Source organism: Schistocerca serialis, chromosome 5, assembly GCF_023864345.2.
Source record: "Schistocerca serialis cubense isolate TAMUIC-IGC-003099 chromosome 5, iqSchSeri2.2, whole genome shotgun sequence".
Taxonomy (NCBI): Eukaryota; Metazoa; Arthropoda; class Insecta; order Orthoptera; family Acrididae; genus Schistocerca; species Schistocerca serialis.
Window position 1 is genome coordinate 757,798,856 of NC_064642.1, and position 23,268 is coordinate 757,822,123.

The following is a 23,268-nucleotide window of genomic DNA, read 5'->3' on the forward strand; positions in this document are numbered from 1 at the left end:
ATCAAAATTTTACACAATCTATGTTCTTCTGTTTGACTAAACCTGCGTTTAAATACCATCAAAATTGTTCCAAATTGGGCTATAAAACCTGAAAACTAAGAAATTCGTGCTAAAATTGGTCATTTTTTATTGCATATCCGCACATAGGAGTGCTAGAAGTACTCTCCCAAGCAGCAGATACCTTATAGATGCATACCGTCTTTGGCTTAAATCACTCCAGTCATCCTAAAGTCAAGCTGCTGACTTTTATACATCTTTATAAGCCAACCCCAGTCATAAGGACGCTGGGGTGTCTTAAAAGGCTCCTGCACCCCTATCGCCCCTGCCCCCAACAGCTTGTTTTAAATTGTGTGTTCTTGTGTTCTAAGTTTTGTTTTAATTACTTCATATATTAAGTGTTATGTTGGAATATAAACATATCCTTTCAATTGTAAATAAACAAATTGTAATATCCCAGATATTTTATAATTGAAGTTTGTTGATGTTTGCTGCCTTTTCTCTTTACTGACCAGGTGGTTTGTGACCATTTGGGGGAGATGAACTACCCCTCAGGTAGACTTTTATTCTAGCTTTTGTTGTTGGACGGGTTTTATTACTTGCCAGTGACCCCAGATGTCACTAATAAGTTGTTGATTTCAAATATTATGTCCCATTTTGATCCTGGAAGAAGTTACAGGGGAAGATAGTTGACTGAAGCATGGCCCCAATGTTTGAGCAGGCCTAACACATTTCATGTTCCCCGAGATGTGGCTCACTAAGGAATGTTTTGCATCAGCAGCCATTCACCTCATCAACATACCACTTGTCATGAGGTACGGGTTCTTTTTGAGGCACAGTGATACACCATAGCATCAAATGGCGAACACGGAAGCATGCAAAAACCTTATAGATGTAGAAGAAAGGCAGCACAGGTCAGTCCTCATTGTGCCCTGCAACTAGTGTGTGTGACAGTGAGTGCGCCAAGTTACGTGTCACGGTGCATGCGTGTTTGAATCAGCCGCCAATGGTATTAGTGCAGGCCCGCAGCTGGAGGCACCCTGTGGGAGGCATGCATGCGGTGAGGTCTCCACCACACCATCTGCCTGCGACTCACACTTAATATGAGCATGGAGCAGGACTAACACCCTTGTGTGTCTTTCCAGTGTGCCCTTCACATCCATGTATTGTGTCTTTTTATGTGGGGGTCCATTGGAATCTGTTTACCATTGTAGCCAAGTGCTCATGAATAAAGCCTATTTGGGTTACTTTGGACTGGTCTTGTGTATTACTAGGTTACTACACAATTGGTGATGAGTTTGGAATGGTTTCTGTGTGTGCAATATTTAAGTGCAGTTTCATCACCTTATTCATTATGGATGCCATGCTACCAGCCCTGATTTGAATAGCTTACTTAGGCTGAGACAACTTTGTTGGCTTCCATTGACAGACAGTGTATTATTCCCCCAGTCAATCCTACCAAAATTCCCTCCATATGATCATTCAACTGAGGATTGGGAAACTTACAAAAAAGACTTGGACAGCATTTTTTGGCTTTCAGTATGGCAGACTCTGATTTGTGCAAATCTTTCTTCCTTGCATGGATTCCACCTAAGGCATATCAGTTACTGTGTCAGCTTGCCCCTTTATAAAAACTGGCAGCTATTACTTTTAATCACATGTTCAGTTTATTGCACAACTACTGTTGTAAACAAACACATGTCATAGTGGTGCAAATTGAATTTTACCAATGCCGCAAGAAACCAGACTGGTCACCCAGGGCCTGGGTATCCAAATTTCATGGCCTTAGCCATAAGTGTCATTCATTACTGATGTCCACAAGACTCTTATGCAGACTCTATGGTAAGTGAAGCCATTATCTGTTTAAATTCCACCTTAACACGATGTGTAAGGGCAAATTTAAAGTAGACAGGGGCAGCAGTGGGAATTTGGATCACTGAGGGAGGCATGCCAGGGTAATCCATTCAGTTGTGTGAACCTCTGTGCCAAGGTGGCTTAATGGCTAAAGCAACTGCTTAATAAACTGGAGATCTGGGCTTGATACCTGGCCTTAGTAAAAAAAATTTCTCTCACTATGTCCGGCTGTATACATAGAATTATAAGAAACCATTATGTCCCATGCTTGGTTTTAATTTATGTACAATAAAGCATACAACAAAGGTGCCCTCTAGTTTTCAGAATTACTTTAATCACTGTCACCACATATTGGATGAATGTAAGGAGCTTCAAATCTTTGCTGGTGATCAGAGGCATACTGTTACTGCCCCTAGGTACAGAGCTGATATATTGTGATCATGTGATCGATTTTTAAGAAATCCAGTGGATCCAGGCTTCCTCTTCATGAATGATAAAGAGCATGCATGTGGAGCTACATGGGTAAATAAATTTCTTAAAGGTTGAGGATGTTCACCACTTGGGGTCAGCAATATTTATAGATCTGAATTCTATACACCAAGCCTGGCTTGCATTGAAGAGGTGAAATGCAGCCTTTCAATTGTCAGGGAAGATATTAAAGTCAATAGAGTCCTTAAACTGCCTCATGGAGAGTGTGTCACAATGCTGTAGAGCTTGTACCTCAGCTAGAAATTTGTTTTGTTATTGAAGAAAGTTTTCAGTTGTAAAAAGTTTCCTAATTACTTGTTATGGATTCCTATTTTCTGTTGGTAAACCCTCCCAGTATTCTAATCTTGTTGCTTGATATTATTTAACTTTCAGACATTAGTGTATGAAAATTATTTGGCCTCAGGATTTAAAAATTCTGTATGATGAATACTGTACTATGCCTATGGACTGTGCTGAGAGATACCAAATTTCTACTCACACTACACTGTCCTTTTCCTCCTTCAGGGACCCCAGCGCAGATGTTTGAAGGCAGAACTAGCTTTGGAGCATCAGAATAGGCTTCTCTACATTTTCTGTTTGACCACACAATGATGTCCACTGCTTGTAATACATTCACAACTTCACCTCCAGTCTGCAAAAATAAGAATTATTTAGAAAGATGTTACTCATGAAAAATCTGACAATCTACTTGCCTTTCTAAATTTACAAGAAGCATCAATATTTTATTGCCATTTTAAAGTTAGCAAAGTGATATATTTTAATGTGAAATGAAATGTAAAGAAAGCTGTAACAACAATTATTTTACTTTTAGTTTAACTCTAAGTAGGATTTACTTTCAATTAAACTTCAAATAAGATGGGTAATCTTGTAGACTTAACACTGGAGAAGTGTGGTGTGAGGTTCAGCCCATATATCTGTAAATTGATGTACAGTTTATGTGTTAATTGTATAAAAATAAAAATTGAATCAAGAAAACCATTGAATTAACTTCCAAAATGACTGGCTGGTACTTACCTTCAGGAAGCAACATATTGATAGACAAACATATTAATAGACACATACAAAAGTGCGTGGTGTTATCCTGGCTTTCAGAACTAATAGAGGGGGATAGGTTGGGGAAAGTACTGCAGGTCACTCAGCCTGCTGGATGAGAGGGACCCACCTGTAGTGAGAAGAGGGGGGTAATCGTTGAATATGAAGCAGGAAACAACAACTGTCTGATGAACTTGGAATAAATTATCTTAAAAAGGAGAGGGACACTATTGAGATATTCTCTCTTGTATGAATCCATTGTAGGTCTTGAGAGTGCAATCTACAGATTTATTGCAATGAATTAAATGTTTTTAAATTATAAAGTCATGTAAGAACCATCGTGGTTGGGCAAATACTATCTAGAATATCATTTATTTATTTTACAATTGAAAGTCCAGGATGGAATAATTTTAGTATTGCAAAAGGGGATAGACTGCTGCTCACCATGTAGCAGAGATATTGAGTTCAGACAGGCACAACAGAAAGACTACTAAGTAAGTAAGCTTTTGGCCAAAAGGCCTTTATCTGAAGTAGACAACATAAACACAGATTCATACAAATACAGTTCACACATACATATGATCGCCATCTCTGGCCACATCCTCTAAATCAGTCTTATGTAAGACATATACTTGGCTACATCTAAACACTGAGCAGTAAACTCTGGCCCTGGAGGTCGCAGGCTTTGATCCCATATTGGGGTGAGGATTTTTCCTTGCTAGAGTCCCTCCAGGATGGAGTCAGATCTACTCAGCAGATGAGTATTGGGGATATCAAATGAGCACCGGGGATCTTTCCAAAAAAGAGAGGGTGACTGGGTCCACGACTTGCGCTCTTCTAGTGCCACAGCGATAAAAGACTGTGCTGTACCAACTGTCAGGCCAGTAGCCTGTTCACAGGCTGCATGCCACAGACATTACTTTTTCATATTGTATAGTAGGATCTGATGGCTGATGACATGTGGTGATGCAATGAGAATATGCAAAACATTATTTTACATATTTATTATTTACTACAATGTAACACTAGTTTCACTTCCCAATCACACACATACAAAAAGCACCTGGTTGGCACCGAGCAAGGTGGCACAATGGTTAGCACACTAGACTCGCATTAGGGAGGATGACGGTTCAAACTCATGTCTGGCCCTCCTGATTTAGGTTTTCCATGATTTCCCGAAATCACTTTGCAGTTCAAACAGAATGATGACTTTGCATAGGGAGTTAAAATGAATGGGGTAAAAGCAGCTCCTCAAAAGCCACAAAATTTTTGCACTCAGTACTAAGTGATGCTCGAGGTGGTGTAAACAGCAATGCCACTGTAAAGTGAATGGCTGGAAATAAGTAAGTTTGAGTGATGAATCGCTCTATACCGTGTGGCAATGTGATGGAAGGATCTGACTGGGTTTGGCACATGCCTGGGAAAATTACCTACCATCATGTGTAGTGCCAACAGTGAAGTAAGCGGTGGTTTTAAGGTATGGGGGTGTTTTTCTTGATTAGGGTGTGGTCCCCTCATCGTGCTTAAGAAAGAGGAAGTGCAGAAGGATATTAACATATGTTACAGCATTGTGTACTGTGTATAGTCAAGAAACAGTTTGGAGACAATGACTGCATCAGCATAATAATGAGTCCTGTCACAAAGCAGCATCTGTGAGACAATGGTTTGTGGACAGTAAAATTTGTGAAATGTGATGCCTGTTCAGAGTCCTGGCCTGAACCCAATGTAGCACATTTGAGGTGAGTCAGAATGTTGACTTTGCTCCAGACTCCAGTGTAGGAACCTTCTCTGGTTTTGACTCTTGAGGAAGAATTGGCTGTCATACTTCCACAGACATTGACATGTGATCAGGTGTTGTGTCTCCATCAGAGTTCAAGCATCATAAAGGCAAAGTATGGATACACTCCATATTAATGTCCACCCATAGGGGTCTGTGTAATTTCAGGGTGTATATGATGTGGGGCAACTGGAAGATCTGGGAAAAACTCTGGCAATTTTTAGAATTACAGGAATTTTTCAAAGGACTGATAAGTTTTACAGTTCAGAGGCAAAATATACTCATTCAATATAGAAAAAGTGTATTTTCACCAGGGAGAAAGTGTATTTTTAACTGGGAAAAATCTAGGAATTTTTTTCCTTGTCTGAAATTAGATCAGGTAGTGTAGGTGAATTTTTTTCTTAATATTACAGTTAAATCTCTTTTGACTGTGTTATTGTTGTGGTCAAAATTGGGTTTGATGCAGCTCTTCATACTGCTGTATCCTTTACAAGCCTCATCATCTCTTAATAACTATTGCAACCAACTTAATTTCTTTTTGAGTCTACATAATGTATTCCTCTTGGTCTCCAGCTACAATTTGTACCCCCCGCCCCCCCCCCCCCTCCTCCCCACCTCTCTCATACAAAATTGGTGATTCCTTTATGTTTCAGAATGTGTCCTATCAACTGATCCCTTCATTTAGTCAAGCTGTGCCACAAATTTCTTGTCTCCCCATTTCTATTCAGTAACTCCTTACACAATCTATCCATCTAGACTTCAGCATCCTTCATTAGCATCACATTTCAGAAGCCTCTATTCTCTTCTTGTCTAAAGTGTTGTATCATCCACATTTCACTTCCATAGATGGTTACACTCCAGACAAGTACCTTCGGAAAAGACTTCCTTCCACTCAAATGTATATTCAAGTATTAACAAATTTCTCTTTTTTCAGAACTACTTTTCTTGCCAGTGCCAGTCTACATTTTATATCCTCTCTACTTTAGCCATCATCACTTATTTTGCTGCCCAAATTAAAAATCTCATCTACTACTTTCAGTGTCTTGTTTCCTAAGCTAATTCCCTCATAATGACTTTATTTAATTTGCCTACACCCAATTATCCTTGTTTTGCTTTTATTGATGTTCGTCGTATTTCATCCTCCCAAGATGCTGCTCTTCGAAGTCCTTTGCTGTCTCTGCACAATTAGAATCTCATCAGTGAACCCCTGAGTTTTTATTTCATGTGCCTGGACTTAAGTTCCTATTACATCGACAAATAAAAAATGTTCCAGAGATGTAATTACTGTTTTTCTATTCCATTCCGAGAACTTTCCAAACTGCCCTCATATCTTACCAATTTACTATCGCTCATGCTAAGAAGTTTTCCAAATTGTAGACTTTTGTATACTAACTTCTAGACACATTTGGTACGTACAGTCGATATTGTTCTCACATGTAGTCTCCACATGACTTATCTGTATTTTTTACTCATTGTTGGACTCTGCTACACGCACTTTCAATAAGTGATTTATTTTTCACAACATATTTTCAGCATGCAGGTTTGTGCCACTTAATGCAGTTTATGTTGATTTGTTACCTTTGCAGATGCTGATTCGTCACTTTTCCACTACCTAGATGCTTTTGGTCTTGTATCCTCCTCTTTTGTCTGTTCTTCTTTCTGCTCTTTCAGTCCCTTGAGTTCATTAGCCAACTGAAGTATGAACTTCTTCCTTTCCATTTTCTTGTTTGTTACTATTTTGTAGATGACCCACACATTTACTGCCACCACGCCTGAGATGATGTAGAAGACAACCGTCAACTGTCTCCTACATGCAATCTTTGTTGTATATTTGGTGGTTGTTTGATGACCTACATCCACCCCATAGTTTGTTGCATTGTAGAATGTTATGGTTTCTTCTTTCCATGGTTATTGCCACCTTAGCATGCAGTATACTCACAAGAATGACATTTTTATTGTACTTTCCTTGGTATGCAGTTACGGTGCAGCCTGTGTTGCCAGTCTGGTGCAGGATGGTGATGGAGTGCATTTTAGCATTTGGCTCATTTACCTCATCAGGAATTCATGACGGATTTTGTTAAAAAGTATCACCAAATGAAGTTTTCTTTTCTTTTACATTCTTGGAAAGTTGAAGAAACATGAAGATATCATCATGTTTTTTTTCCCCTTGATTCATAAATGGCTCCATGACATGCAGAACAATGTTACTGCCATCTACATGTTCCTCTTTTCTGAGGCACAGGAAAACATTACATATGTGTTTTGTCACTACATAAGCAGCTGTCCAAAATTTGAGACCATATTTGTCAGGTTCGCTGGGCATGAGTTGAGTGAACCTACATCATGGTTTGCGTGGTAAGAGTTGCTCATCCATGCAATATTTTCTTGAGGGCAATAAGAACGAATATGGTTTTCCATGAACTTTCCCCAAATTTCCGATACTAAAGTGATTTTTGCTTTCAAACACTCAGCTTGGTTGTTCTTTTTTTTTTTTTTTTTTTTCCCCCCTCTCTCTCTTCATGTAAATGGGGAAATCTGAGAAGCTCATGAAATCTGTCACTTGGCATAACATCTTTGATGGAAATAGGCCTCCATGAATGTGACCAGCTATCATCCACAGAAACACCTCTTGTACAAATAACATGCTGAGCATTTTTTTTCAGTTCCTCGAGTGTCATGGTCCAATGGTTGTTACTTATTTTTAGTACTTTTCAATAATTTGACTCTGCGTATTTTTTCATCAGATGTGGCATTGCTTTATCAAAAATAGACAGAAATAACTGATGGCAGAGTGGTGTACCCATTGGTAAGTGTAAGTAGTGAGACCTAGCCTCTCCATTAGAATATTCACAGTCAACCTCATTCCAAAAGATGAAAATTTGGCAATCTCTCAGTTTGTTTCATCCAAAGTGACCATCTTTACACAGGCATTCACCTGAGCCTGCTGTGCTGGATGAGGAGTGGATTGACAGAGATCAACATCTCCTCCAATAATCTCCTTGTTCATGTTGTCTACAGCTTTGAATTCACTTGTCTCTGGTGCAAAATTGTCATCTTCATTAGTGAAGTCAGTTCCAATTTAATGTTGGAATTTCCTAAGAAAAGTCAAAATTTTAATGCAAAAGGCTCTGCTGGTGAGACATGCCTGAAAAAGTCTTTCATGGCCAAATAATATTACCTGAATGAAAATATTGGAGTGTGCACATGCTGAGACACAACAGTGAGCATCATCAACTGTTTATGAATGCTGAATATTGCTGCCCTCATTGTTGAATTATGTTCAGGTAATCAAGGGAAATTATAGTGGTGTCATATTGACCCCTTTTACCGTTCTTGTTATATCTAATGAAACATCCAAGAAAATCTAAATATTTTGTAAATCGTAACACACCAAGAGGATAAAAAAGTGGGAAAAGCCATATGATTTCTTGAAGGAAGTAAAAAAAGTGGATATGGAATTGAAGAAAACAGTACGGCAAGCGTCCCCTGTTCGAGTGTTAAACTGTAGGTTCCTATATAAATGGCTGGGTAAGTGAATTCACAGACTGGAAAAAGGCATCTCAAACAGGATCATGCCTAGTAAAGGACTGTTGTGTTCAAATCAACCTTCTAATTGATGACAACTTTATATTTCTATGACTTTCATAGCAGTTTCCAGTGTTTCATTTTGCCCCTGATCTTCCAAGAGTCTTATGTCACACAGTAAAATTGTTCTCCCATTGGATTTGTTGTGTGTGTTACAAAGCTGCAATGTGTTCAACAGACTCTGTTTATAAGAGAGTTCAGCCACCTGGAATATTCAAAGAAATAAAAATACGAAAAAAAGATTTTTTTTTTTTAGTATTCAATTCATTATTCACAGTAACAAATTAGCATAATTTTCTTCTTAAAATTTTGTTTACTGCCATGCTGTCCTCTCTTATGGCCTTCACAGATAGGTATTAACCCATGAACTTGCTTTATAAACACATCCCCAGTTCAGTGTCCCCACCCCACCCCACCCCACCCCCACCATGCTATCAACACTATAGCAGAAATTCATACCGTAGGCACAAAGAAACACCCTTCTCCTCACAGTACTTTCACCTCTCTTAAAGTTTCATACTACCATCTTCATAACCAAGAAATAAGGTTATGTGTTGTTATAAGGTAAGGCACATGGAACATAAGAAATACAAAGTAAAGAAACGTTCAGTCAACAACAATAAAGATCTGTAACACAATGCTAATAAAATAATGAATGCATCCTGAGCAAAGAAGACAGATAGCACATCATTAAAAGAAACTCGAAATCTTGGAACTAAAAAGAAAAAAATGGGTGTGCATATTAGGCAGCAACTGACTGAAACAGGAAAAGAAATTCAATCGAACACAAATAGGTAGCTTTGAGAGAGGAAGTATGACAACAGTAGAGGATCAAAGACGAGTTCCAGGAGAAATCCTCTTATAACTTCAGAGATACTGAATTTTATAACTGAAAGGAGAAAATGTAAAAGTGTGATTGAGGAAAGTGCAAAATGCTTAGAAGACAAAAGCAAGACTTTAGAAACGTGTATGACTAGAGGAAGTTAGTTGACTTCTATATGAAAATTAAAGGGACCTTCAAAGAAAAGAGAAGCAGCAGTATGAATATCAAGAGCTCATATGGCAAGCCAGTGCTAAGCGAAGGAAGCAGGACTGAAAAGTAGAAGGAATACACTTAAAGGCAATACAAGGAAATCAAATTTAACAGCCATAATTATAGGAAAAAAGTAGTAGTATATGAAGATGATGTAGGAGATACAATGTTGTGAGAAGAATTTCACTGAAACAGCTGAGTTGAAACAAGACATTTCCTCAAAGTTGTAGAGATCCTTGAGAAAGCCAGTCATGACAACTATGCCAGCTGGTGTGCTGGATACAAAGGGGGACCCAAAAGTAGCTGGAATTTCTTTGTAGAAAGCATGTACTTTTATTGTTTCTCAAATACAACCATAATCTCCTTCAAAGTACTCTCCATCAGCAGTAATGCACTTGTTCATATGTTTATTCCAATAATGGAATCAGCTTTTAAATTTATCCTCTTTGATACCTGCTAGAACATTCACATCCGTATGTTTTATTTCTTTTACATCAGCAAAATGCTTCCATTTGAGGTCTCTCTTCATGCCTGGGAACAGGAAGAAGTCCAAGGATGCTAAATCTGGTGAATAGGGTGTGTGGGCCAAGCTAGGCATCTTCATTGAGGCAAAATCTGTGAAACACTGAGAGCTGTGCATGCAGGAAAATTCTTTTGATGCAAGAACTACTGGTGTCAATTCCACAAAGCCGGAAGCTTTCTCCCAGAACTTGTGCACTGCAAGCCTTTCCATAATCTCCAAAACAGATCAACATAGTCTTCACATTTGATTTATCTGGAAAGCTTTTTTGGTTGAGGTGATTCCATTGAATTGGCTGTTGTTTACTTTCTGGATTGTACCTTTAGCACCAAGACTCATTGCCTGTGATGATTTTGTTGAAAAAATTTGTACCATCTTTGAATGTGTCCTCCATTTCATGACAGGGTTTGAACGCAACAATCCCTTTGATTTCTGGTGAGAAGTCTCTGCACGAACTTTGCTGCCCCACATCGCATGACCAAATTAACAGTCAAAGTATGCTGAATTGAGCTCCAGGACAACCTGGATAAGTTCCCGAGTTGGTCGGATGTCCTGCATTGATCTTCATTGACCAGATCACAAATTTTGCCAGTGTCCTCCCTTCACGCAGTTGAAGGGCAACCTGAACAGGTCTCATCTTCAATGACCATTTTGTCTTTTTAAAATAAGAAAACCCTTTGTACACTTGAGTTTTACTCAGAGCATTTTCTTTGTAAGCTCTTTGCACCATCACAACAATTTCCACTGGATTCTTGCTGAGCAGCAAACAAAATTTCACAGCCACACATTGCTTACAAGAAGTAGTCATGTCACACTCACTGAGCTGTCAGAGAAACCACACTAGTCACTGTTGCGCGATTTCGCTATGTAGAATGACTCAGGAGAGATTCTACGACAGCCCTCTGGTGGCACAACCTGGTACAAGTACACAATGCACAACATTAAAATTCTGGTTGTTTTTTAATCCCCCCTCATATGTGAGACTGATGATATATCCTTGAAGATGAATTTGATAATTCCAGTTTAAAAAAAGGCATTTGTAGATATTATAAACTATCAGTTTAATAAGACAGAGTTGAAAAATACTGATATAAATTATTCATAGAAGACTGGTAAAACTGGTAGGAGCCAACCTTAGGGAAGATCAGATCACATACTACTCACCTCTTTGCGAAGGATATGTATCAGCTTGAGGAAAAACTGGAAAAGCTTCAAAACCAGGAATGACATCTGCTAAGCTGCCTCATCGTTTTAGATGTTGGAATGGTGGTGCCATGTCTACTTTTTGCCAATGTGGTGGATCACATCTGCAACTTCTAGTTTACCATGGAAATAGGAAAAGATGGCAAATTTCCTGTATCAAAGTCTGATGGCAGAGCTGCAGCAATGTGCATCCACAAGAATGGATACAGAAACTGACAGGCTGAGATGACCCTGTGATGCAAGAGCCCCAAGAACGACACAAAGTTTGAAAACACAGAAGGCGATAAATAAGACCGCTTTCATACCGTTTGCTGACAATCTATCATCAAACATTGGCAGACTACTGTGGAAATGCCCCATAACATTAGTTTTCCATATGCTGGCCAAAATTAAGGTCTGTGAATGACGATCTGGGTCTCAAAAAAGCATGTTTGTACCAAGTTTCATGTGAACACAGAAAAACTTACATTGGACAAACAATCCACACAATTGAAGGTTGACAGAACATGAATGCCACATCCACTTACAGCAGTACAACAAGTCAGCAAAAGGAGAACACTGCATTGAAAATGGACACAAAATGAATTACCAGCAAATGAAATTCCTGGCTACCACTGATAAATTTTGGGACTTCATCTTCAAAGAAATGATTGAAATCCATGTCACAATAATTTAATCAATAGGTACATGAGCTTCCAACTGAGTATGGTGTGGGATCCAATACTAAACTCTATCAAAGCAGAACACGACATCGCACGCGCATGCACATGTGTACTCTAGTTCTGCCAATTGGTGAGTGGGGTCCTTTACTCCTAAATTACTTACATTCTGCAAGAATTTTCCTTTCTATGTTTACACCTAATAAAATTCTTCTACATTTATGCATGTTGTCATCATATTTGTCTGTTGAGCATTAGTTGACAGTGGCCATGTGGGTTGTTTAAACAAATAATTTTACTGTAAAAGCAGTGCCCTTTATTTCATTTATAAAATTTTGTAGGACTGTTAATCCCAGCTACAAGAAGTTAATCAGAGGATGTACTGAATTGAACTGAGGAAAAAAGAAGTATTATTCCACAACTTTACTAAAGGAAGATTAGGACATATCCTGAGGCATAAAGGAACCAGTAATTTGGTAACCAAGGGAAGTGGGAAGGATAAAAATTTTAAAGGGGTATCAAGGCTTTAAGCTAATAAGTATGTTCAGATGGATGTGGGTTGCAGTAGTTATGCAGAGATGAAGAGGTTTGCACAGGACAGACTAGCATGGAGAACTGCATTGTATGATTCTGCAAACTAAAGACCACAGCAACAAACACTGATGTTTCCTCACATTAAGAGAGCAGTCCTCTTTGATTTTTTAAATATTCTCTGGGTTGTTCTACGTTATTGTAGTGTTCATCCCAAGTTCACCAGAAACTCTGTCACCAAATTACAAGGTAATTTGTGAAAAAGTGACTCCCGGAAGTGTTTGTTTCTAACAAAATAGTTGACATGTAATTTCAGTAATTTCCTACTAGTCAGTATGGTGATTATGAACATGCTAAAACTTGAGACCTGACCAGCATGTTACAAATCCGAGGCATGAGGTATTCGTAACTAATCACTTTTAAAAAACTGTTAAAATTAACAGTATTGTTGTTATAATAATAATAATTATTATTATTATTGTCATTGTTGTACTTATCGTTATAATTATAATAATTACTATTATTATTATTATGTTACTGTTTATGATAATTCAAGTAACAAAATTGTTGCAGTTATAATAACCTATTATTATGCTACTGTTTGTGATTATCTATTATCGCATCACGCCACACCATAGTATTACATTGAATACTGCCATATGCCATTTGTTATAAAAGTTCTGGTAGTCACAGTCTTATTTATATTTGGGGTCAGTTCTATGATCCTTCTTGTCAAAAACTTCTACCATGGAGTTGTAGAATGATACGTATTGTTTTACAAACTTAGCAACCGTTTTTCAGTGGAAACAAAGCAAAGTGACAAGTATGTTTTGCTACTGTGTATTTCGAAGATAAGTTTTGATTCTCTTCAGTCCTGAAAATGACCTTTCTGCCAAAGCATTGATTGCAAGAATTGTTCAAATTAATTTATTAGTTTTGGTGCTTCAGGTACTGCTTCATTGAGATGACAGGAGGTGAGATATTGACTTTGTCTAAATACTGGTTAATTCTGGAATTTGTCTGAAGAATATACCACAGACAGTTCTGTCCTTAGTTGAGGGATATACAAATGTCCACTGTAGGATAACTTCAAGGAATTAAATGCAGTGTCAGGGAAGTTATATGTGTATTTTCATAATTCATAACTGAAAGAAACTCTTTAATAAGTATTAAAGCCAGCATACCTGTCAGTCAACCAACACAAGACCCTGTCAACAATTTCACAGAACGAAGTATGGTACGATCTTTCTCTGTCAGTCATTCCATCCCATTGCTTCTTTCTTGGAGGCTCACTATTGCTTCCTTCTGACTTGGTTTTAGAGCACACTTCAAATTTACATGAAGTTGCTGTGACACAGTCTTCAACTGACCACTTTATTCAAACAATATTCAACAGCAAAGAATATATTTTGCAATATTTTGAAAAGAGCTGCTGACTTGAGAAGTATACACTAAAAAACATTAAGAAAAAACTGAAACCAAATTGCTTAAATGTCAGGTAAAAGCCGTAGGCACACTCTTGTGTTTCACCATCCTATGCATCAGGATCATCTTTCAAAGACTTGAAAAGCTCTTTGAGTCTTATGATTCACCACTAGCTTGATTAATCTGTTGTTATATAACAGTCTGGTGTTGTATACTGAAGGAAAACATCATTTGATCAATTCACCCAAAGAACTTCATCTTTTAGATGATTTGGGGGGGGGGGGAGGGGGGGGGGGGAAGAAAAGAAAAGAAAAAACAGGCAAAACCAGGTATTCTCTGAAAAATATTTTGCTCTCTTGTATATGTTCAAGAGACTCTCGATACTAAATTAAGCTTATGAGCACAGCTGTGTATGAAGAGAGCTGAGAGGTATTTGCCTCTCAGAAGTTTTTGTTCCCCATTATGTTGCCCAGCCAAGACAGCACAAGTTTTCTATCCAAATTGACGTACTTATTCCCGACATACTGTCTTTGGAACAGCAACCAATACAATACTGATAAAGCACATGTTTGTGTCTTCAGTCACAATTCAGTTACACAGTCAAACAGATGCTCCACTAAGCTTGCAGCAAATGGGTTATCACTGGCATCAACAAATCTCAAAAATCTTTCGCACACTTCACCAACAAATAATATGTATCAAAAACAATTGAAAGTTGGGACTGGCTTGAAACAGTTTCAGCCACGATAACAACAACAAATGGCATTTCTTTTAGTTATTTTGAAATTTCTGTACGAATGACTTGAGCAGTGGAATTGTTGGCCATTCTGTATGTCACTTGAGATAGCTTGAAAAACAATTGCAGTGTGCAATGATTTGAAGAACATTCATCTTTTTGTGCCATTAAGTTCAATATAACTGCTCTGTTTTCTGTTTCATCACATCCTTAAGTTGTTGAAATTGTTCATGTCACTCATGCCATTTTCCCTTTTTCTAGTTGAAGCGAGAGTGGCGGTGAATCTAGCGACAGGGTGCATGCACACTGCCAATCGCTGCTGCTGGGTAAGTTACACGTATCTGACCAATCCCTGTGGCCTTCCAAACTGGCACCTGTCACACTGACAGCCGTTAATGTCATAAATGCTTCCAGATTAACAGTGCTCGTTACAAGTATGAAGTATGTCTGTAACTGAAACTCCAGAGAAAATACATACCAATAATGCTTAAATGTAAAAAAAGGTCTTATCTGTAACTGTAATTGGTGATTACAGCAGTTACTAGTACGTCTTGCCCCTTTTACAACTTCTGCACAAAAGCAGATGAAAAGCATATCAAGTAAGCAGAGCAGCGGATGACAGAAACTGCTACAGAGGATTGCAGCACTACCATGGCCACAAAGAAGATGGAGGAGGACCTCCTTTTCAATCTGGAAGGATTGCTGTGTGGTCTAAGGATCACTGGCTAGAAGTATTATGTTTAACTTAATTACAAAAATGTAACCCAAAGCTTTAAATGTGGTTTTCTCAAAAATGTATTTTTCAAATTGGCAGGAAACATAACTTCAGAACTGCACATATGGCTTTGATCAAAATTTAATGCCAGCCTTCTAAATTGAACTCTCTATCAGCATATGTAGCTGTTTTGTGATACGTTCAAATCTATTTATTTATTTTTTCCATTCCTTAGTCTCAGTTTTGTGGTCACCATTTTGTTAGTACTTAACATTTTGCAATTATTGTATATCCTATGTATGCTTGCTTAGCTGTTAGAGAAGCATTTAATGTGAACCCAAACGTGATTTCTTAAAGACATAAGTATAAGGAATAAAACAATATCATCAGATTTACATAGAAAAACTAAAACACAAAAATCACCTACTTTTCATGCATTCAAAGAGGACTACTCCCTTAATGTAAGTACATGATGACAGATGATAGAAAATTACAGTTGTTATCAAAGTATTAAAATTAACATTCATATTAAATGTACAAATCAAATATCTTGTACATAGCTATCTATAATCATAACTTGAACATTTATGGTGTGTTCATCATGCAGTTGGGCAATTTCCACAAGATTTTAACCTCCCGAGCTATTACAGTTGTTTGGCAATTGCTGTAGCAGTGTCCATGGTTTTGTATGATCAAACAGCGTGCTCCCATGTGTGACTATGAAATGTTTGCAAAGCTTTTCTAAATAAATTTCTCTGCACTAGCTTGAAGGTTCACTCCATTTAACCTACTACTAATTCCACAACCCAGAAGGTAATTAAATTTTGCACTGGATATCCCACATACACAGGATGTCTCAAGACTGCGAGTAACAAGAATAAGCAATTCTTAATTGTAGTGCAGACAAGGTGAACATATCCCTATAGCTGTCATAAAGCTGTTGCGAGTCTATTAATGTTTCATGCTTCTGGAATTATGTTTTATTGCCAGTTTTAGTGCCAATGAATAGCATCTGATTCCTGTTGATAGTAGGGCATGGCATTTTATCTACATTGTCTGGATGCTACGTATATGCAAGACAATTTTAAATTTTACGACTCAGAGTCTATGTCTTTATCTTTAAAATAGGGATTTGTGCACTGTCAGACCATAACCAAGAGCAAGTTCGGCTATACAATACACAGAATGGTGTTGAATGCAGTCCTCCTGTCACTGATAACTGCCAGTCTCCTTCCTCCACTGTTGGTATACCTATTCTTTCTCCCTTATCCTCAATGCATCAGTTTCATATTTTTCTCTTCCTCCCCTTTGGCTAATTTATAGAACTATGGATTGTCATCCACACTGTTTTCTGAACAGACTGCTTCTCCCATCACTCCCTGCCTGAACCCCGTCACCTGTATCCACTGTAGTTATCCTTGAATACATCTAAATGAGCTTTTCCTTTGGCTCATAATTCTAGTCTTTATCCTTGTTGCCCTCTCCTTCTCTAGCATCTTCAACATTAGCCACTAACCCTGTATAACAAAACCATTCACTTTGTCAGGCAGACGTGTTTCATTGTATTTATTAGAGTGTTACCTTTAATAATAACTCTGATGAAAAACGCAAGTTCAAAAGCTGAGTTGCAGAATGCAGTTGTAACCAATTATTATACATTATTATGTTAATATTTGTATGTGTTTTTGTTAGTTCAAACACATATTAAGCATGGTTAGTTGTAATGTAAATAGAAATATATAAATAAATGATCAGTATGTTACCATATATGCACAGAGAGAACATATTATTTTTGTAAATCAACTACATTTTATCCATGGAACACAAAAGGAACTACCAGTATTGTAGTCCATGTTGTAGGCCTGTATTTGTACTTGAGGAGAATAGGGGAAGAAATAATAATGTTTATGTTTTAGTATACAGTGGTTCTTCAGGCAAGTATGATGTATGAATCGTAAGTGGACCAAGGACAGCCCTTACTGAACTTCAAAGGATAAGAAGAGATCAAGCTGACAATGTAATGCAAAGCGGATAGATGAAATTGGAAAGCTTGTATCAACATTGTGGATGCATGACAGAAGCATATAGATGAACCAAGGATCCAAGAAACAGCCCGTAAAGACAGCAAAGTTCAAGTTAAGACTAATACTAGCCGTAAAGTTAAATATACCAAGCAGTCTTGGCCTGCTAAGGTATAATCATAGGAGGGGACTGTTACAGTCCTGAGCTCGCTGGGCATTAAATACAAAGTGACTAGTATTTTAAAATCGAGTACAGATCTCAGCTATGATGTCTGATCTCAGCTATGATGTCTGTGGGAAATTACCTTGATACAGAAAATCAGGTACTGATTGTTGGGAGAGCCAGTAAAAATGGCTAAGAATGCTTCGCAAAGTAAAGTGATTGTGGCCACATCACATACAGCATGGGTTATATCTGAATATTTCCAGGAAGATGTTAACTTGTTTAATTAATTTCCATAAGCATTCAATGTCACTAGAGTTTTGTCTGCCTAGTTCCTTTGATGTCCAATATTTTCATTTCACTTTATTAGGATAAATGTTTCTGAAAGATAGAGCTGTTAAGTAATTATGGACAGCAGTAGCCATTAATGGGAGGCAAAAACAGGAAAATATGACAGGTTGGACAACACACAGGGTAAAAGTCACAATACATTTGGGCATTTTCATCAAAATACAAGAAGTCTGTTATGTAAGGAAAATGAGCTTCTGATGTAACTACAAGAAACTGAAATTTCTGTATGTATTTCTTTATATGTGTTACACATAACACAATGTCATTTGAAAGTCACTGAAATTTGACAGACAGGTACAAATTTGTATCACATTACTGTAGGCATGATATAACAGAGAGGAGAGGGCTATATGCACAAACAGTGAAATAAAATTGCAGGACTTTGACTGAAATCAGTTTGAACAGCTCTTGGAGTACTGTGCTTCATTAATACAGGCTGTCTGAGTTAAACATATAATAATATAAAATGTACAAGGGCTATTTGGAAAGTAATGAATGACTGGTTGCAAAATGGAAACCACAGTGAAAACCTAAACTCTTTTATTTGTGGCAGTTAGCTTCATCTTCCAGCTGCTTCCCTACATATTTGCCACACCAACTTAGACATCTGTCATAATATTGTACCAACTTCCCAATAACCTCATCGAAGAAGGCAGCCTCCTGTGCTTTCTGATAATTTTCTGTGCTGGACTGCAGCTTTTTGTTTGTGTCAAAATGTTGCCTTCATAGCCAGCAGTTTGTATGGGCAGAGATTAAAATCAGAGGGAGCCAAGTCTGGGCTGTATGGTGAGTCATCAAACACTTCCCATCAAAAATGATGCAGGAGTGCCCTCATGGTCCTTACAGTGTGCAGCTGAGAATTGCCATGAAGAAGGAAATGCATAACAGTTTAGATGTCTGCATGAAATCAGGCCCAGAGGGGGCTCAGCACTCTTTGGGGGGTTTGTGCTTGGCTACCATGGGACCCCAGCCTTTGCAGCATTTTTCCCTCCTGTGCTTTATGTCTATCCTCTTGCTATTCTTTTTCCCCTCCCTTGGAGAACATGTTTGGAGAATTCTTGGGAATATTCTGCATTCTGTTGCTGACATATGAACAGTCTCGACTTTCTTTTTGGCTCCCTTTTCCTTTCTTTGTTTTCCTCTCATTCCTCTGCTTTGGCGTTTGAGGATCCTCTCTTTTCTTCCTCCCTGTGCCATCCTGGAGGTCGGTCCACATGTCAGATGCATAACGTGCGACTGGGTAGCGTGTAATTCCCAGCCCTGGGTCAACAGGTAGGGTTCATACGTACCCCCTGGTGCAGGACAGGCCCAGGGAGGGGTGATTGAGCTGCAACCTTCCAAAATTGCCGAATGGTCCCTCTGTCATATGTTCAGGAGGTGTGACCTGAGGTGTGAACAATCACCTAAGGCAGGTGCGCCTCGTCGTGAAGGGAGGCCCCAATCGAAAGGTGCTCGCCATCGGAGATGCTGGCAGTCATGGGGATTTTCTCGCATTGAGTCAATCATCTCCCCATTCAACATCTACCAAACCTAAACATAATGAGGCTACTGATTCAAAAACCCTTCCCATTGCACCATGGTTCCTTGTGGTCTCACATACTGAAGACAGTCAGCCCTTCACCACGGTCAATCCGTTTATTATTCAGAAAGGTGTGGATGCTATTGCTGGCCCTGTGAAAACCTGCTCTCGTTTATGGAATGGCACTTTGCTTTTGGAGACAGCTTCTGATTCCCAAACTCAACAACTGCTTGCTGTGTCACTTCTCCATGGCTACACTGTTCGTGTCGAGGCCCATCACACTCTGAATTCTTCCCATGGTGTAATTTACACCAGGCTGCTCAACAGTCTAACTGAGGCTGAAATACAGTCTTACCTCTCCGACCAGGGTGTCATTGCCATCCATCATGTAATGAAAAAGGTAGAGTCTTCTTTAGTTCCCACCCGCACTCTTTTCCTCACCTTTGATAGAGTGGTGCTGCCATCAAAGATCAAAACAGGCTATGAAATTATCGCAGTCAGTCCATACATTCCGAACCCGATGCACTGCTACCTGTGTCATCAGTTCAATCATACTAGAACATCTTGTCAACACCCAGCCAAATATGTAATCTGTGCAAATGAGGGTGATTGTCCACCTCCTTCTCCCCACTATATCAACTGCAATGGCAGCCACACCAACTCCTCTCAGGACTGTCCTATGTACCTAGATTCGAATAAAGGAAAAGGTTCCTAGCTTGTAAGTTACTGGCTAGTCGTAAACCCTGTGTTCTCCCATCTGGCACCTATAGTTCTGTTCTTGTTATCCCTCATTCTCTGAAGGATATGACCACATAGACATGCAACCTGAAATTTGGCTCTGAGGCTGTGAAGTCGCCCGGTGTCAAGGTAGCACCATCATCCCCCATCCCACTGTGCAACAAACTGTCAAACTCTCGCCTCAAAGGTTGAAGCCACCAACTACACAACCAGTAGGCAGGAAAGGGCAGAGGGAGTACTCCCGTGAAGACTTCAACCGTCCATCCAGCCAAACACCACCTGACTCTTCCTCTAACCAAAAAGGCTTGAAGAAGTCCGCTAAAGACAAACGGTCTTCTCCTCCACCAACTTGAACACCCTGTTCAACGTATGGTACCTTAGCCCGGCCGGGCTCTGTCTTGCCGGTGCACACCACCAACCGTTTTTTAGTGTTGGACTCCATGGACTGACTGCACAAGTAAGCTGATGCTTCTGTGGACCCCATGGAGCAAGATCCTCCTGCCCCTGTGCCCTGCAGTAGTGACTCCACACTGGCTGTCACTCAGCAGCCACAGAGTTGACACCCCTACATCTCTTCCTCCTCATGACTGTCCTCCAATGGAAAGTTCACATCCTTCGGTCCCACAAAGAGGATTTACGACTGCTTTTAACATCGCAGCATCCCCTTGTACTCTGCCGTCAGGAAATGAAATTGCGCCCGCACGACCGCTTTGAGCTTTCACATTTGTACTCTGCCATCAGGAAGGAAATGAAATTGCGCCCGCACGACCGCTTTGAGCTTTCACATTACTTACTGATTCATTTTGACCTTCCCCCTGAGGTCAACATTCCATCCCATGGGTGCATCATGCTGCTCATATGGGATGACCTGCATTGTCAGCCTATTTCCCTGACTACCTGTCTTGAAGCTGTTGCAGTTCACCTCTTCCTTCCCCACCTGACTTTCCCTCTGTACCATTTATGTATCTCCGTCATTTGATGTTACCAAGCAGACTTCCTTCAGCTTATTGGGCAGCTACCTTCCCCATTTTTGCTGCTTGGTGACTTTAATGTGCATAATCCACTTCGGGGTTCACCCAGGACCTGTCGGAGAGGTGCCCTCTTGGCTGATCTTCTTAACCAACTTAACCCCTGACATCTTGGGTTGTCGGGTGTTCTGCCGGATATCAGCATCGTACTTGCACGATATCCGGCAGAATACCCGACAACACAAGATGTCATTAGATCGCCGGGAAGGCCTGAAGAGTTACAACTTAACCCCTTCTGCCTAAACACTGGAGCACCCACTTTCTTTTCCGACTCCTCGCACACCTATTCCCATTTGGACCTATCCTTTTGTACTGCCCAGCTTGCCCATAATCTTGAGTCGTCCATTCTTTCTGACACCTACTAGAAAAACCATTTCCTGTGTGCTATCTGTTTGTTGACTCCTACCCCACTATTGTGCATGCCCAAATGGCAGCTTTACTCCTCCCTGGCGACCTTAGAAGAACAAGATTTCCCCAGTTGTGATGACCAAGTGGACTATCTCACTAACATTATCCTTACTGCTGCAGGATGTTCCATTCCTCACACTTTCCCTTTACCACATCATGTCCCAGTCCCTTGGTGGACTGAGGAATGCCACGATTCAATTTGCGCACGTCAATGAGCTTTCCGCATTTTTAACCGCCATCCTTCACTGGCGAACTGCATTCATTATAAACAGATGCTTGCGAAGTGTTGTTGTGTTCTTCGAGATAGCAAAAGAGCTAATTTGCTTTCATTCACTAGTTCTTTTAACAGTTCCACACCTTCCTCTGTCGTGTGGGCCAACCTAAGATGGCTCTATGGCACCAAGATCCATTCCCCTATTTCCGGCGTGACAGTTGCTGATTATGTCATCGTGGACCCTCTTGCTATGTCCAACACCTTGGGCCACCATTTTGCTGAAGGTTTGAGCTCTTCCCACTATCACCCTTCCGTCCTCCATCGGAAACGAGTGGAGGAGGCTCGGGCAATACCCTTCTCTTCTCCACATCATGAGTGTTACTGTACCGTATTTACTATGACGGAGCTAGATAGTGCTGTATCAGTTCATCCCAATCCTCCACCCCAGGGCCAGATGATGCTGTCAGTTCATCCCGATCCTTCACCCTAGGGCCAGACTCCATCCACGTTCAGATGTTGCAGCACCTTTCTCCTGTGGGCAAGCACTTTCTACTTAACACGTACAACCGCATCTGAGCGGAGGGCACATTTCCTGGACACTGGCATGAAGCCACCGTCATACCCACACCTAAGCTTGGTAAGGACAAAAATCTTCCTTCTAACTACTGGCCCATCTCTCTTACCAGCTGTGTTTGCAAGGTGATGGAGTGTATGATTCATGCCCGGCTGGTGTGGTGGTTCAAGTCTCACCATTTACTAGCGACTGCACAGTTTGGATTTTGTGTGTGGTGTTCTGCAGTTGACCATCTTGTTACTTTGTCCACACATGTCATGAATGGTTTATTGTGGAAATCCCAGACTGTGGCCATGTTTTTCAATTTGGAGAAGGCCTATGACACCTGCTGGAGAACCGGTATCCTCTGTACTCTTTACATGTGAGGCTTCCGCGGGCGCCTGCCCTGTTTTCTTTGGGCATTTTTACAAGACCGAGTTTTCAGAGTGTGTGTGGGTTCTGCTTTGTCAGACACATTTATCCAGGAAAATGGTGTGCCTCGGGGTTCCGTCCTGAGGGTCATCCTCTTTGCTATTGCCATTAACCCTATAATTGCCTGTCTCCCGCCGGGCATCTCCGGCTCTTTTTGTTGACGATTTTGCCATCTGTTGCAGTTCTCCACTGGTCTGCCTCACTGAGTGGCGTCTTCAGCGCTGTCTTGATCGTCATTACTCCTGGAGCATCGACAATGGCTTTTGCTTTTCCACTGACAAAACA

The 23,268-nt window shown here is 39.9% G+C and overlaps 1 protein-coding gene across 1 annotated transcript in view; it reads right to left on the minus strand.

Annotated features, from left to right (window-relative positions):
• The window catches only part of LOC126481255 (chymotrypsin-2-like), a 147,829-nt gene that overhangs the window by 18,122 nt on the left and 106,439 nt on the right, over positions 1-23,268 (minus strand). The window contains exon 6 of the mRNA XM_050104874.1: positions 2,819-2,971. Coding sequence (XP_049960831.1) covers positions 2,819-2,971 — 153 coding nt within the window. The remainder of the gene's footprint in view (positions 1-2,818; positions 2,972-23,268) is intronic.